The sequence below is a fragment of the Oncorhynchus masou genome, chromosome 14 (genome assembly GCF_036934945.1).
Source record: "Oncorhynchus masou masou isolate Uvic2021 chromosome 14, UVic_Omas_1.1, whole genome shotgun sequence".
NCBI lineage: Eukaryota > Metazoa > Chordata > Actinopteri > Salmoniformes > Salmonidae > Oncorhynchus > Oncorhynchus masou.
This window is the reverse complement of record NC_088225.1, coordinates 37,157,230-37,173,282: the sequence shown is the minus strand read 5'-3', so window position 1 is coordinate 37,173,282 and position 16,053 is coordinate 37,157,230. Positions and strand designations below refer to the sequence as shown.

General features: G+C 44.5%; 1 protein-coding gene across 1 annotated transcript in view; it reads right to left on the bottom strand.

Moving 5' to 3' along the window:
- The window catches only part of LOC135553894 (histone acetyltransferase p300-like), a 172,106-nt gene extending 157,752 nt beyond the window's left edge, over window positions 1–14,354 (bottom strand). The window contains exon 1 of the mRNA XM_064985819.1: window positions 13,954–14,354. Coding sequence (XP_064841891.1) covers window positions 13,954–14,008 — 55 coding nt within the window. The 5' untranslated portion in view covers window positions 14,009–14,354. The remainder of the gene's footprint in view (window positions 1–13,953) is intronic.
- Between the last annotated feature and the right edge of the window lie 1,699 nt (window positions 14,355–16,053).

Sequence of the window (16,053 nt, the reverse complement as noted above, 5' to 3'; positions counted from 1 at the left end):
CTGGTTTAATACTGGGGTTAGGGTATCCTGATTTAATACCGGGGTTAGGGTATCCTGATTTAATACTGGGGTTAGGGTATCCTGATTTAATACTGGGGTTTGGGTATCCTGATTTAATACTGGGGTTTAGGTACCCTGATTTACATAACGTCACACTGTTTTCGGTACCACACTGGGTCACACGGTATTACAGGAAGCACACACAAGGGGAACTTCCGGTAAATGCCAAGAGTTTGCAAAGCTGTCATCAAGGCAAAGGGTGGCTACTTTGGAGAATCTCAAATGTCAAATATATTTTGATTTGTTTAACACTTTTTTGGTTACTACATGATTCCATATGTGTTATTTCATAGTTTTGATGTCTTTGCTATTATTCTACAATGTAGAAAATTGTCAAAATAAATAAAAACCCTGGAATGAGTAGTTGTGTCCAAAATGTTACTGGTACAGTATGTATAGTGTAATCTAGAGCCAAGCGTTTTGATTTTAAATTGCATGGTTCTCCTGCTGTTGACACACCTTTTGAATTATGCAAGAGAACGTGACAAAACAAAATGAACTCGTCAGTCTAGACAGGTAAGTGCAGGTAGCAGGTTTTTGGTCCTGTTCCACCACTTTATGTTAATTTATTCATGACTGCAAATATACCCTTCATAAATTATTCATAACCCTTGACTTATTCCACATGTTTGTTGTGTTAAATCCTGTGTTACAGCCTGAATTCAAAATAGGATTAAATATATATTTTTCTCATCCATCTATACACAATACTCCATAATACAGAAATATCTAATTTACATACGTAAGTATTCACACCACTGAGTCAATACTTTGTAGAAGCACCAATGGCAGCGATTACAGTCGTTCTGGGTAAATCTCTAAGAGCTTTCCAGCTTTCCACACCTGGTAAAGCAACATTTAACCATTATTATTTACTGTCAAATTGGCTGTTGATCATTGCTAGACAACCATTTTCAGGTCTTGCCATAGATTTTCAAGAATATTTAAGTCAAAACTGTAACTCGGCCACTCAGTAACATTCAATGTCTTCTTGGCAAGCAACTCCAGTGTAGCTTTGGTCTTGTGTTTTAGGTTATTGGGTTTGTGTTTGTCATCTCCCAGTGTCTGGTAGAAAGCAGACTGAACCAGGGGATCTCCTCTCGGATTTTGTCATTTCTTAGCTCCATTAAGTTGATCTTTTGTCTTGGAAAAACTCCCCAGTCCTTAACGATTACAAGCATACCCATAACATGATGCAGCCCCCCACTATACTTGAAAATATGGCCAGTGGCTCTCAGTAATGACTTGTATTGGATTTGCTCCAAACAAAACACTTTGTATTCAGGACAAAAGGTGAATTGCTTTATCCACATTTATTTTACTTTAGTGGTTTATTGCAAACAGGAAGCATGTTTTAGAATATTGTTATTCTGTACAAACATCCTTCTTTTTCCTCTGTCAGTTAGGTTAGTATTGTGGAGTAACTACAATGTTGTTGATCCATCCTCAGTTTTCTCCTGTCACAGCCATTAAACTCTGTCAGTTAGGTTAGTATTGTGGAGTAACTACAATGTTGTTGATCCATCCTCAGTGTTCTCCTGTCACAGCCATTAAACTCTGTCAGTTAGGTTAGTATTGTGGAGTAACTACAATGCTGTTGATCCATCCTCAGTTTTCTCCTGTCACAGCCATTAAACTCTGTCAGTTAGGCTAGTATTGTGGAGTAACTACAATGCTGTTGATCCATCCTCAGTGTTCTCCTGTCACAGCCATTAAACTCTGTCATTTAGGTTAGTATTGTGGAGTAACTACAATGCTGTTGATCCATCCTCAGTGTTCTCCTGTCACAGCCATTAAACTCTGTCAGTTAGGTTAGTATTGAGGAGTAACTACAATGTTGTTGATCCATCCTCAGTTTTCTCCTGTCACAGCCATTAAACTCTGTCAGTTAGGTTAGTATTGAGGAGTAACTACAATGTTGTTGATCCATCCTCAGTTTTCTCCTGTCACAGCCATTAAACTCTGTCAGTTAGGTTAGTATTGAGGAGTAACTACAATGTTGTTGATCCATCCTCAGTTTTCTCCTGTCACAGCCATTAAACTCTGTCAGTTAGGTTAGTATTGTAGAGTAACTACAATGTTGTTGATCCTCAGTTTTCTCCTGTCACAGCCATTAAACTCTGTAACTGTTTTAAAGTCACCATTGGCCTCATGCTGAAATCCATGAGCGGTTTCCTTCCTCTCCGGCAACTGAGTTCGGAAGGACGCCTGTATCTTTGATGTGATTGGGTGTATTGATACACCATCCAAAAGTGTGACTAATAACTTCACCATGTTCAAAGGGATATTCAATGTCTGCTTTTCATGTATATTTTTACCCATCTACCAACAGGTGCCCTTCTTTGCGAGGCATTGGAAAACCTCGCTAGTCTTTGTGGTTGAATCTGTGTTTGAAATTCACTGCTCAACTGAGGGACCTTACAGATAATCGTATGTGTGGGGTACAGAGATGAGGAAGTCAATCAAAACTCATGTCAAACACTATTATTGCACACAAGAGTGAGTCAACTCAACTTATTTTGTGACATGTTAAGCACATTTTGACTCATGAATTTATTTAGGCGTTTCCATAACAACGAGGTTGAATATTCAAGACATTTCAGCTCTACATTTTTTTAAAATCTGTAAACATTCCCGGGAAAAAATAATTACGCTTTGACATTATGGGATATGTGGTCATTGACTCCCCCCCCCAAAAAAGAAAAAAACAATCGCAATTTAATCAATTTTAAATTCAGCCTGTAACAGAACACAATGTTGAGAAAATTCGGGAAAAAATAATTCCGCTTTGACGTTATGGGATACGTGGTGTGGACTAATAACTTCACCATGTTCAAAGGGATATTCAATGACTGCTTTTTATGTATTGTGAATAATGTGTGAATAATTTCTGAAAGCACTGTATAGCATATGCAAATAAGGCCCATATATATCTTTATCTTATCACAAAGTATAAATCAATACCTGATATAACATGACAAAAAATTTTTTTTTTTTAAATTTTACCAAAAAAATGTAAACAGGATTTTTCACCAAAATGCCAGAACGCCTTTGTTTATTTGTCCGTGCCAGTACAATGTGTTTTATGTGCTATAATTCAGTTAATATCTGCTGGATTTAAAAACATTCTAAAAGTTTGTCCAACTGTTGCATTTATTTAAATAGTTTTTTTAAACCTTTGAACAATCTTGATGAACATTTCCTACTTCTACCCTGAGTCACATGTTTCCCCCTGCCTGGAGGACATACATGTGATTGAACAGGTTACTAATTGGACTGGGCACAAGACAGAACAGCCCCTGATGCTCAGCTACAGCCACAGCAGTCAGCACCACAATGGCTCCCTGTCAACAAATTGAATTTGAGGCTGTTGCATCTCATCTGACACTGTATACCTACGGTAGTTGGCTGGGACTCCACACACCACACCACACAGAGGAGAAGGAATGTATGTTGGCACTGGTTCTAAAAGAGATCGTTGGGGAGAAAGAACGGGTGTTTAAACTGGTTCTAAAAGAGATCGTTGGGGAGAAAGAACGAGTGTTTAAACTGGTTCTAAAAGAGATCGTTGGGTTTAAAGAACGAGTGTTTAAACTGGTTCTAAAAGAGATTGTTGGGGAGAAAGAACGGGTGTTTAAACTGGTTCTAAAAGAGATCGTTGGGGAGAAAGAACGAGTGTTTAAACTGGTTTTAAAAGAGATCGTTGGGGAGAAAGAATGAATGTTTAAACTAGTTCTAAAAGAGATCGTTGGGGAGAAAGAACGAGTGTTTAAACTGGTTCTGAAAGAGATAGTTGAGTTGAAGACAGAGTTTGTTGTATCTCTCCATGCAAATAAACATGGCCACCAAACAAGGAGGCAAAGTGAAATGATCTGAAACATCTGTTGGATAGGAGAAGACCGGACGATTTGGCCTCTGGAGAGACAGAGGGAGAGAGAGAGAGAGAGAGAGAAAGCGAGAGAGTGTGTGTGTGTGTACATGCGTGCCTGTGTTAAAAGCAGTAGAGACAGATGTAGCCTTGTGTATTGTTGTAACTAAGGGGGGGGGGGGTAGCCTAGCCTAGCTTAGACTGGCCTGCTACCCAACCTCTGATCTGTTTACTCTTTAACTATTAGCATCACCCTAGCAGAGACTAACATTTGCCAACGATTTTAAATCAGCAAACCTCATTAGGTTTAGCCTGGCTATGCTTATTAGGTTTAGGAAGAAGGACTGTCATCTATTAATTAAGGAATAGCAGGGTCAACTCTCTTGGTTGACCCCATAAACTGATCTAAGGGTAGTTTTACATCTCACCTCCTATTGATTAAATCAAATCAAATCAAATTTTATTGGTCACATCCACATGGTTAGCAGATGTTAATGCGAGTGTAACAAAATGCTTGTGCTTCTAGTTCCGACAGTGCAGTAATATCTAACAAGCAATCTAACGATTCCCAACAACTACCTAATACACACAAATCTAACAAGTAATCTAACGATTCCCAACAACTACCTAATACACACAAATCTAACAAGTAATCTAACGATTCCTCAACAACTACCTAATACACACAAATCTAACAAGTAATCTAACGATTCCCCAACAACTACCTAATACACACAAATCTAACAAGTAATCTAACGATTCCCCAACAACTACCTAATATACACACATATCTAAAGGGGTGAATGAGAATATGTACATATAAATATATGGATGAGTGATGGCCGAGTGGCACAGGCAAGGTGCAATAGATGGTTGAAAATACAGTATATCCATGTGATATGAGTAATGTAGGATATGTAAACATTATCAAAGTGGAATGATTTAAAGTGGTATTGTTTAAAGTGACTAGTGGCCGATTTAATAAAGTGTCCAGCGATTGGGTCTCAAGGTGGCAGCAGCCTCTCTGATGGCTGTTTAACAGTCTGATGGCCTTGAGATAGAAGCTGTTCTTCAGTCTCTCAGTCTGGGTTTCTGCACTTTGAGATTTCAGCTGATGCACGAAGGGCTTTATAAATACATTTGATTTGATTTGAGGCTGAAACGCTTGATCAAAACAATCTTGGAAGCGTGGCTTCCGATTGGTCAGACCAGCGCCACTGGTACATCCTATTTGAGTTTCTGCCTATAAGCCGGGACGAGCAAGATGGTGTCGTGGTCGGATTTGCCGAAGGGAGGGAGGGCTTTGCATCGGAGACGTTAGAGCAGCTGATTGGTTGAGTATTATACCGACGTGTCGTCCAGTCAATAAGCTGACAACACATTGATCTCAGATGTGCTGTCACGAATTACTAAGGTGGGTGGAATCAGGCGCAGAGAGCAGGTTTCAGTAATTTGTCAGTTTATTCTCCGGCGCACAAATGACGGTCAACCCAACACACAGGGAGAATACAGTACCCAGCCCAAACACAGGGAAAATACAGAACCCAGCCCAAACACAGGGAGAATACAGTACCCAGCCCAAACACAGGGAAAATACAGAACCCAGCCCAAACACAGGGAGAATACAGTACCCAGCCCAAACACAGGGTGAATACAATACCCAGCCCAAACACAGGGAGAATACAATACCCAGCCCAAACACAGGGTGAATACAATACCCAGCCCAAACACAGGGTGAATACAGTACCCAGCCCAAACACAGGGTGAATACAATACCCAGCCCAAACACAGGGAGAATACAATACCCAGCCCAAACACAGGGTGAATACAATACCCAGCCCAAACACAGGGTGAATACAATACCCAGCCCAAACACAGGGTGAATACAATACCCAGCCCAAACACAGGGAGAATACAGTACCCAGCCCAAACACAGGGTGAATACAATACCCAGCCCAAACACAGGGTGAATACAATACCCAGCCCAAACACAGGGTGAATACAATACCCAGCCCAAACACAGGGTGAATACAGTACCCAGCCCAAACACAGGGTGAATACAATACCCAGCCCAAACACAGGGTGAATACAATACCCAGCCCAAACACAGGGTGAATACAATACCCAGCCCAAACACAGGGTGAATAGAATACCCAGCCCAAACACAGGGTGAATACAATACCCAGCCCAAACACAGGGTGAATACAATACCCAGCCCAAACACAGGGTGAATACAATACCCAGCCCAAACACAGGGTGAATACAATACCCAGCCCAAACACAGGGTGAATACAATACCCAGCCCAAACACAGGGAGAATACAATACCCAGCCCAAACACAGGGTGAATACAATACCCAGCCCAAACACAGGGTGAATACAATACCCAGCCCAAACACAGGGTGAATACAATACCCAGCCCAAACACAGGGTGAATACAATACCCAGCCAAAACACAGGGTGAATACAGTACCCAGCCCAAACACAGGGTGAATACAATACCCAGCCAAAACACAGGGTGAATACAGTACCCAGCCCAAACACAGGGTGAATACAATACCCAGCCAAAACACAGGGTGAATACAGTACCCAGCCCAAACACAGGGTGAATACAATACCCAGCCCAAACACAGGGTGAATACAATACCCAGCCCAAACACAGGGTGAATACAATACCCAGCCCAAACACAGGGTGAATACAATACCCAGCCCAAACACAGGGTGAATACAATACCCAGCCCAAACACAGGGTGAATACAATACCCAGCCCAAACACAGGGTGAATACAATACCCAGCCCAAACACAGGGTGAATACAATACCCAGCCCAAACACATGGTGAATACAATACCCAACCCAAACACAGGGTGAATACAATACCCAGCCCAAACACAGGGTGAATACAATACCCAGCCCAAACACAGGGTGAATACAATACCCAGCCCAAACACAGGGTGAATACAATACCCAGCCAAAACACAGGGTGAATACAATACCCAGCCCAAACACAGGGTGAATACAATACCCAGCCCAAACACAGGGTGAATACAATACCCAGCCAAAACACAGGGTGAATACAATACCCAGCCCAAACACAGGGTGAATACAATACCCAGCCAAAACACAGGGTGAATACAATACCCAGCCCAAACACAGGGTGAATACAATACCCAGCCCAAACACAGGACCTAAATAGTCCAGAGAATAAAACACATGAAAACCACCATATGACAGGATAACAAAAAACAATGCCACACAAAACAAGGGCGGGACAACCTACTACATATAAGGACGCTAATTAAACAAAAATACACACAGGTGAAAATAATAAGACAAAACCAACAGACAAACGAAAAAGGGATCGGTAGTGGCTAGTAGGACGGTGACGACGACCGCCGAGCACCGCCCCAACAGGCAGGGGAGCCAACTTCGGCGGAAGTCGTGACTCCCCAGCTACAATAAATGCAGCCTCAGGATATATGGTTTCCAGTTTACATAGAGTCCAGTGAAGTTCCTCGGGGGCCATCTTGGTGTCTGCTTGAGGGGGGGGGGGGTATACATGGCTGTGACTATAACTGACAAGAATTCTCTTGGTAGGATTTAGGGAGGGTTGGCTGATCCTAGATCTGTGCTGACTAACCACCTGGAGCATTGGAATTAGTGTTTTCGTTAAAGGGATACTTCGGGATTGTGGCACTTTATTCACTTCCCCAGAGTCACCGAACCCAGACGAAACAGGGGAGTGCTGTTCCACTGTGACACCTAACCCAGAGGAAACAGGGGAGTGCTGTTCCTAACCCAGAGGAAACAGAGTAGTGCTGTTCCACTGTGACACCTAACCCAGAGGAAACAGGGGAGTGCTGTTCCACTGTGACACCTAACCCAGAGGAAACAGGGGAGTGCTGTTCCTAACCCAGAGGAAACAGGGGAGTGCTGTTCCACTGTGACACCTAACCCAGAGGAAACAGGGGAGTGCTGTTCCTAACCCAGAGGAAACAGGGGAGTGCTGTTCCTAACCCAGAGGAAACAGGGGAGTGCTGTTCCACTGTGACACCTAACCCAGAGGAAACAGGGGAGTGCTGTTCCTAACCCAGAGGAAACAGGGGAGTGCTGTTCCACTGTGACACCGAACCCAGAGGAAACAGAGGAGTGCTGTTCCACTGTGACACCTAACCCAGAGGAAACAGGGGAGTGCTGTTCCTAACCCAGAGGAAACAGGGGAGTGCTGTTCCACTGTGACACCTAACCCAGAGGAAACAGGGGAGTGCTGTTCCACTGTGACACCTAACCCAGAGGAAACAGGGGAGTGCTGTTCCACTGTGACACCTAACCCAGAGGAAACAGGGGAGTGCTGTTCCACTGTGACACCTAACCCAGAGGAAACAGGGGAGTGCTGTTCCACTGTGACACCTAACCCAGAGGAAACAGGGGAGTGCTGTTCCTAACCCAGAGGAAACAGGGGAGTGCTGTTCCACTGTGACAACTAACCCAGAGGAAACAGGGGAGTGCTGTTCCACTGTTACACCTAACCCAGAGGAAACAGGGGAGTGCTGTTCCTAACCCAGAGGAAACAGGGGAGTGCTGTTCCTAACCCAGAGGAAACAGAGGAGTGCTGTTCCACTGTGAAACCTAACCCAGAGGAAACAGAGGAGTGCTGTTCCTAACCCAGAGGAAACAGGGGAGTGCTGTTCCACTGTGACACCTAACCCAGAGGAAACAGAGGAGTGCTGTTCCTAACCCAGAGGAAACAGAGGAGTGCTGTTCCTAACCAAGAGGAAACAGAGGAGTGCTGTTCCTAACCCAGAGGAAACAGAGGAGTGCTGTTCCTAACCCAGAGGAAACAGGGGAGTGCTGTTCCTAACCCAGAGGAAACAGAGGAGTGCTGTTCCACTGTGACACCTAACCCAGAGGAAACAGGGGAGTGCTGTTCCTAACCCAGAGGAAACAGGGGAGTGCTGTTCCTAACCCAGAGGAAACAGGGGAGTGCTGTTCCACTGTGACAACTAACCCAGAGGAAACAGGGGAGTGCTGTTCCACTGTTACACCTAACCCAGAGGAAACAGGGGAGTGCTGTTCCTAACCCAGAGGAAACAGGGGAGTGCTGTTCCACTGTGACACCTAACCCAGAGGAAACAGGGGAGTGCTGTTCCTAACCCAGAGGAAACAGAGGAGTGCTGTTCCACTGTGACACCTAACCCAGAGGAAACAGAGGAGTGCTGTTCCTAACCCAGAGGAAACAGGGGAGTGCTGTTCCACTGTGACACCTAACCCAGAGGAAACAGAGGAGTGCTGTTCCTAACCCAGAGGAAACAGAGGAGTGCTGTTCCTAACCAAGAGGAAACAGAGGAGTGCTGTTCCTAACCCAGAGGAAACAGAGGAGTGCTGTTCCTAACCCAGAGGAAACAGTGCTGTTCCACTGTGACACCTAACCCAGAGGAAACAGAGGAGTGCTGTTCCACTGTGACACCTAACCCAGAGGAAACAGGGGAGTGCTGTTCCACTGTGACACCTAACCCAGAGGAAACAGGGGAGTGCTGTTCCTAACCCAGAGGAAACAGGGGAGTGCTGTTCCTAACCCAGAGGAAACAGGGAGGTGCTGTTCCACTGTGACAAACAGGGGAGTGCTGTTCCACTGTGACACATAACCCAGAGGAAACAGGGGAGTGCTGTTCCACTGTGACACCTAACCCAGAGGAAACAGGGGAGTGCTGTTCCACTGTGACACCTAACCCAGAGGAAACAGGGGAGTGCTGTTCCTAACCCAGAGGAAACAGGGGAGTGCTGTTCCTAACCCAGAGGAAACAGGGAGGTGCTGTTCCACTGTGACACCTAACCCAGAGGAAACAGGGGAGTGCTGTTCCACTGTGACACATAACCCAGAGGAAACAGGGGAGTGCTGTTCCACTGTGACACCTAACCCAGAGGAAACAGGGGAGTGCTGTTCCACTGTGACACCTAACCCAGAGGAAACAGGGGAGTGCTGTTCCACTGTGACACCTAACCCAGAGGAAACAGGGGAGTGCTGTTCCACTGTGACACCTAACCCAGAGGAAACAGGGGAGTGCTGTTCCTAACCCAGAGGAAACAGGGGAGTGCTGTTCCTAACCCAGAGGAAACAGGGAGGTGCTGTTCCACTGTGACCCCTAACCCAGAGGAAACAGGGGAGTGCTGTTCCACTGTGACACCTAACCCAGAGGAAACAGGGGAGTGCTGTTCCTAACCCAGAGGAAACAGAGGAGTGCTGTTCCTAACCCAGATGAAACAGGGGAGTGCTGTTCCACTGTGACACCTAACCCAGAGGAAACAGGGGAGTGCTGTTCCACTGTGACACCTAACCCAGAGGAAACAGGGGAGTGCTGTTCCTAACCCAGAGGAAACAGAGGAGTGCTGTTCCTAACCCAGATGAAACAGGGGAGTGCTGTTCCACTGTGACACCTAACCCAGAGGAAACAGGGGTGTGCTGTTCCACTGTGACACCTAACCCAGAGGAAACAGGGGAGTGCTGTTCCACTGTGACACCTAACCCAGAGGAAACAGGGGAGTGCTGTTCCACTGTGACACCTAACCCAGAGGAAACAGGGGAGTGCTGTTCCTAACCCAGAGGAAACAGGGGAGTGCTGTTCCTAACCCAGAGGAAACAGAGGAGTGCTGTTCCTAACCCAGATGAAACAGGGGAGTGCTGTTTCACTGTGACACCTAGCCCAGAGGAAACAGGGGAGTGCTGTTCCACTGTGACACCTAACCCAGAGGAAACAGGGGTGTGCTGTTCCTAACCCAGAGGAAACAGAGGACTGCTGTTCCACTGTGACACCTAACCCAGAGGAAACAGGGGAGTGCTGTTCCTAACCCAGAGGAAACAGGGGAGTGCTGTTCCTAACCCAGAGGAAACAGGGGAGTGCTGTTCCACTGTGACACCGAACTACAGAGTGACATGTATTAGCCCACTAACACAACTACAGAGTGACATGTATTAGCCCACTAACACAACTACAGAGTGATGTGTATTAGCCCATAACACAACTACAGAGTGACATGTATTAGCCCACTAACACAACTACAGAGTGACATGTATTAGCCCACTAACAGAACTACAGAGTGATGTGTATTAGCCCACTAACACAACTACAGAATGATGTGTATTAGAACATAACACAACTACAGAGTGACGTGTATTAGCCCACAACTACAGAGTGATGTGTATTAGCCCACTAACACAACTACAGAGTGATGTGTATTAGCCCACTAACACAACTACAGAGTGATGTGTATTAGCCCACTAACACAACTACAGAATGATGTGTATTAGCCCATAACACAACTACAGAGTGATGTGTATTAGCCCACTAACACAACTCCAGAGTGATGTGTATTAGCCCATAACACAACTACAGAGTGATGTGTATTAGCCCACTAACACAACTACAGAGTGATGTGTATTAGCCCACAACTAATGAGTGATGTGTATTAGCCCACTAACACAACTACAGAGTGATGTGTTTTAGCCCACTAACACAACTACAGAGTGATGTGTTTTAGCCCTCTAACACAACTACAGAGTGATGTGTATTAGCCCACTAACACAACTACAGAGTGATGTGTATTAGCCCACTAACACAACTACAGAGTGATGTGTTTTAGCCCACTAACACAACTACAGAGTGATGTGTTTTAGCCCACTAACACAACTACAGAGTGATGTGTTTTAGCCCACTAACACAACTACAGAGTGATGTGTATTAGCCCACTAACACAACTACAGAGTGATGTGTATTAGCCCACTAACACAACTACAGAGTGATGTGTTTTAGCCCACTAACACAACTACAGAGTGATGTGTATTAGCCCACTAACACAACTACAGAGTGATGTGTATTAGCCCACTAACACAACTACAGAGTGATGTGTTTTAGCCCACTAACACAACTACAGAGTGATGTGTATTAGCCCACTAACACAACTACAGAGTGATGTGTATTAGCCCACTAACACAACTACAGAGTGATGTGTTTTAGCCCACTAACACAACTACAGAGTGATGTGTATTAGCCCACTAACACAACTACAGAGTGATGTGTTTTAGCCCACTAACACAACTACAGAGTGATGTGTTTTAGCCCACTAACACAACTACAGAGTGATGTGTTTTAGCCCACTAACACAACTACAGAGTGATGTGTATTAGCCCATAACACAACTACAGAATGGTGTATATTAGCCCATAACACAACTACAGAGTGATGTGTATTAGCCCATAACACAACTACAGAGTGACATGTATTAGCCCACTAACACAACTACAGAGTGACATGTATTAGCCCACTAACACAACTACAGAGTGATGTGTTTTAGCCCACTAACACAACTACAGAGTGATGTGTATTAGCCCACTAACACAACTACAGAGTGATGTGTATTAGCCCACTAACACAACTACAGAGTGATGTGTTTTAGCCCACTAACACAACTACAGAGTGATGTGTTTTAGCCCACAACTACAGAGTGATGTGTATTAGCCCACTAACACAACTACAGAGTGATGTGTATTAGCCCACTAACACAACTACAGAGTTATGTGTTTTAGCCCACTAACACAACTACAGAGTGACGTGTATTAGCCCACTAACACAACTACAGAGTGACGTGTATTAGCCCACTAACACAACTACAGAGTGACATGTATTAACCCATAACACAACTACAGAGTGACATGTATTAGCCCACTAACACAACTACAGAGTGATGTGTATTAGCCCATAACACAACTACAGAATGATGTATATTAGCCCATAACACAACTACAGAGTGATGTGTATTAGCCCATAACACAACTACAGAGTGACATGTATTAGCCCACTAACACAACTACAGAGTGACATGTATTAGCCCACTAACACAACTACAGAGTGACGTGTATTAGCCCACTAACACAACTACAGAGTGATGTGTATTAGCGCACTAACACAACTACAGAGCAGACACATATGCAACCATGGGGTGCAGTGCATATTTGCATCATGATCTATATATCTATCTCCTGTGTCAGAGAGCAGACCTACTACAGTGGGGTTTTGATGATCAGGGGGATAAGTTCAGTGGGTCTGGGCTCTTACCGTCCGGACCACGACTCCGCCTCTAAACTAAGTGAGTTGGGGAGTTTATGGGGAGCTTTATTTAACGAGACAAGTCAGTTAAGAACAAATTCTTATTTACAATGACAGCCTTTGAACAGTGTGTTTACTGCCTTGTGTCTCTCCTCTCTCTCTGTCTCTCTCTCGCCTTGTTCAGGAAGAATGACCGATGTTTATCTCGTCAGCTCGGAGATTCGACCCAGCAACCTTTCAGTTACTGACCCAACGCTCTAACCGCTAGGCTACCTGCTGCCCTGAGTGGTGCGGTTCGTGTCGTTCAACTCGTCATTAAACTACATGTTGAAGTAGCTTGGTAGTAGTTGAACTCGATTCTAATCTAGCTCGTGTTTTCAGTAGTCAATTACTGTTTTGCCACGTAGTGGTGTAGCTAACTATTAGAACTACAAACTACTTTTTTTTTTATATATATATATATATATAAAATAAAATATAGGCAAAAAGTAGGCAATAAATCCCTTTATTTTTCTGCATCAGATCTGCCTAATTCTGACTTGAAATAGAGTATTTGTGTTAGCTAGGTAAAGTGTTTTCAGAGTAGCTTCGCCGACACCGCTGAGTTGACATAACCTGTCTCTATACCTGCTGAGACTTCCCGTACCGTCTGATTATTACACACTAATTACACACTACACTGACTCTGATTCCGCTGGAGGGAGGAAAACATATGAGAAAACTGCATTTCCTCTCTGTGACGCTTTCCCAAAGCCAAAGCACGTTGCCCCCCTGAAATGTAGTGTAAAAATCAGAGTGCTTTTGAAATAGCCTTCAGGTTAACATCAATGTATCCCATTCACTTCAGACGACGTTTTACGTTGATTCAACCGCGTTATGTTTTGAACGTGTATTAGTGTACGTGGGACAGACAGAGAGGCGCTTACCTTCGAAGTCTGATAGGATCCCCTCCAGGTGGTCGTTGACGGAGATATGGGACATCCTGACTGTCCTTATCGACTCTTCCGGAGTTCACTGCAGCTCGATATAACGGGGTAAAAAAGTAGTTTATAGTTTATAAAAAGTATAGTTTATATTCAAATAAAAACGTTATTCCTTCCAAAGAAAATCCACTCGCATAAACAGAAGAAAACAAACGGATCCACCGTCTTGGAATAGAACTCCGCGGGTCTTGCAACCAAAAAGTTGCGTTTTTTTTCTGAAATCGGCTCACATCGGAGAGCGAGCGCACAACTGTTTGCTTCAGCATATGCCTCCTGCCTCCGTCCGTCGGTCCGTCCGTCTGTGTCAGGAGAGGGTTTGAGCGGGTCTCCGGCGATGCGCCTCCCCTCTGGTCTCCCCTGCGAGTGGAGCCCTGCCCCCTGTAGCCTGCCCTACCCTGGATGGAGGGATGGATCGAGGGATAGGGAGAGAGGAAGAGGGGCGGACCTCCGTCCTTCATCTAGCCCCTAGACATTGTAGGCAACACCTGGAATGGGGAGTCAGTAAAATGTCTCGTCCTGGCTGCCTTCATTCACTTTCCCCGACGGGATGTTCTAGTGATGCGCACGTTGGCTCATAACCCACAGTCCCCACGGTTATATCCACGGGGCGAGCAGGTTGAGGGTCATGGAATATTGTGTGGATGAAGGGCGGGTGGGTGCCGGGAGGGTTGAATAAAGAGAAAACAATACCGTCAAAATACAGACATGTATAATTATTGTGCAATTCATATATATATATAGGTTACGTTGAGGTTTTCTTTAATTATTTTAGGCTATCTGGCATTACTGCATAAACCTAAACTTTAGGGCTTAACTGTACGCGCCAAACAGCCTATACATGCCAATCTCCAAATGCTTTTGGGAATGGGCAGAACAAGTTAACGTCGATCCACGGAGGAAAACAATGTGTGGTGATTATGAGGCGCTATACTAATTCAACAGTCACCAGACTGGGACTTTAAATAGGCCTATGGCACGTTATTAAGATACTTTTAGCCTACTGTTCAGATGGGTGAAATGGAAACTGAAATCTGAGAGCGTCAGAGCAGCAGGTCTCACTCAGATCATGAAGCGCGTTGTGATTTATGGTGTGTTCGTAAATTCACTCTCGGAGAGGTCAGAACACGACGAAACGGCTGGAATTTACAAACGGACAATTTGACAATGCTCTGCATTTACGAATGACCCAGAGCGCAATCTGACACCATTTACCACAAACCCAAAGTCGGTTAGATTGCTAGCTACTTCCAGACACAAATGAGAGAGCACCTCACTCTGACCATTTAACTTGCCCTAACAGAGCTGATTAAACTGTTTTCATGTTATGCAGAGCGTTGGTGACTGTAACTGTGCTGTTGACAACAACTGAATTACTTTGTTTTGCCGGCCGTTTACTGACACCGGTCATATTCAGCCGGTGTTAGGTGTTTATAGTAAATTCATCAGTCATTCTGCTCTCTGGCACACTCTGACATTGGAATAGATAGCCAGCGCGAATTTACGAATGCACCCTTTGAAGGTGAATTTGTGCCGCCTCAGCTCAGCCAATCAGAACATCTGCCTGACCATCTTGGTAGGGGTCCGGTCGTTACTTACTGGTCAGCCAAATGCTCAGGATAGATTATTATGGCAACAGAGAAATTGCTCAAGTTATTTCTGTAAATATATATTACTAATATATATATATATATATTTTTAATTAAAATCCTACCCCAATCAATGATGGTGCTTGCCTTCTGGCGGTTGCCAGAATTCCCACATAGCCAATCCACCCAAGCCCCTAGGGACAATCAACAGGTTGGCATGACCCCTCGGAGATTTGGTTGCGGGTCCTCCACACCAAGAGGGCAACGTTATTTTGTGCCCTCCCCCTCTTGACGGAGGAGAGAAAAATTTACGTTTTACATTTTAAACATTTAACCATGTGGTGGATTTTTTGTTGTTGTTTAAATTGTAAATATTTTCTTATTTTTTTACCCCTTTTTTCTCCCCAATTTCATGGTTTCCGATTGGTAGTCTTTTATCATCGCTGCAAGTCCCGTA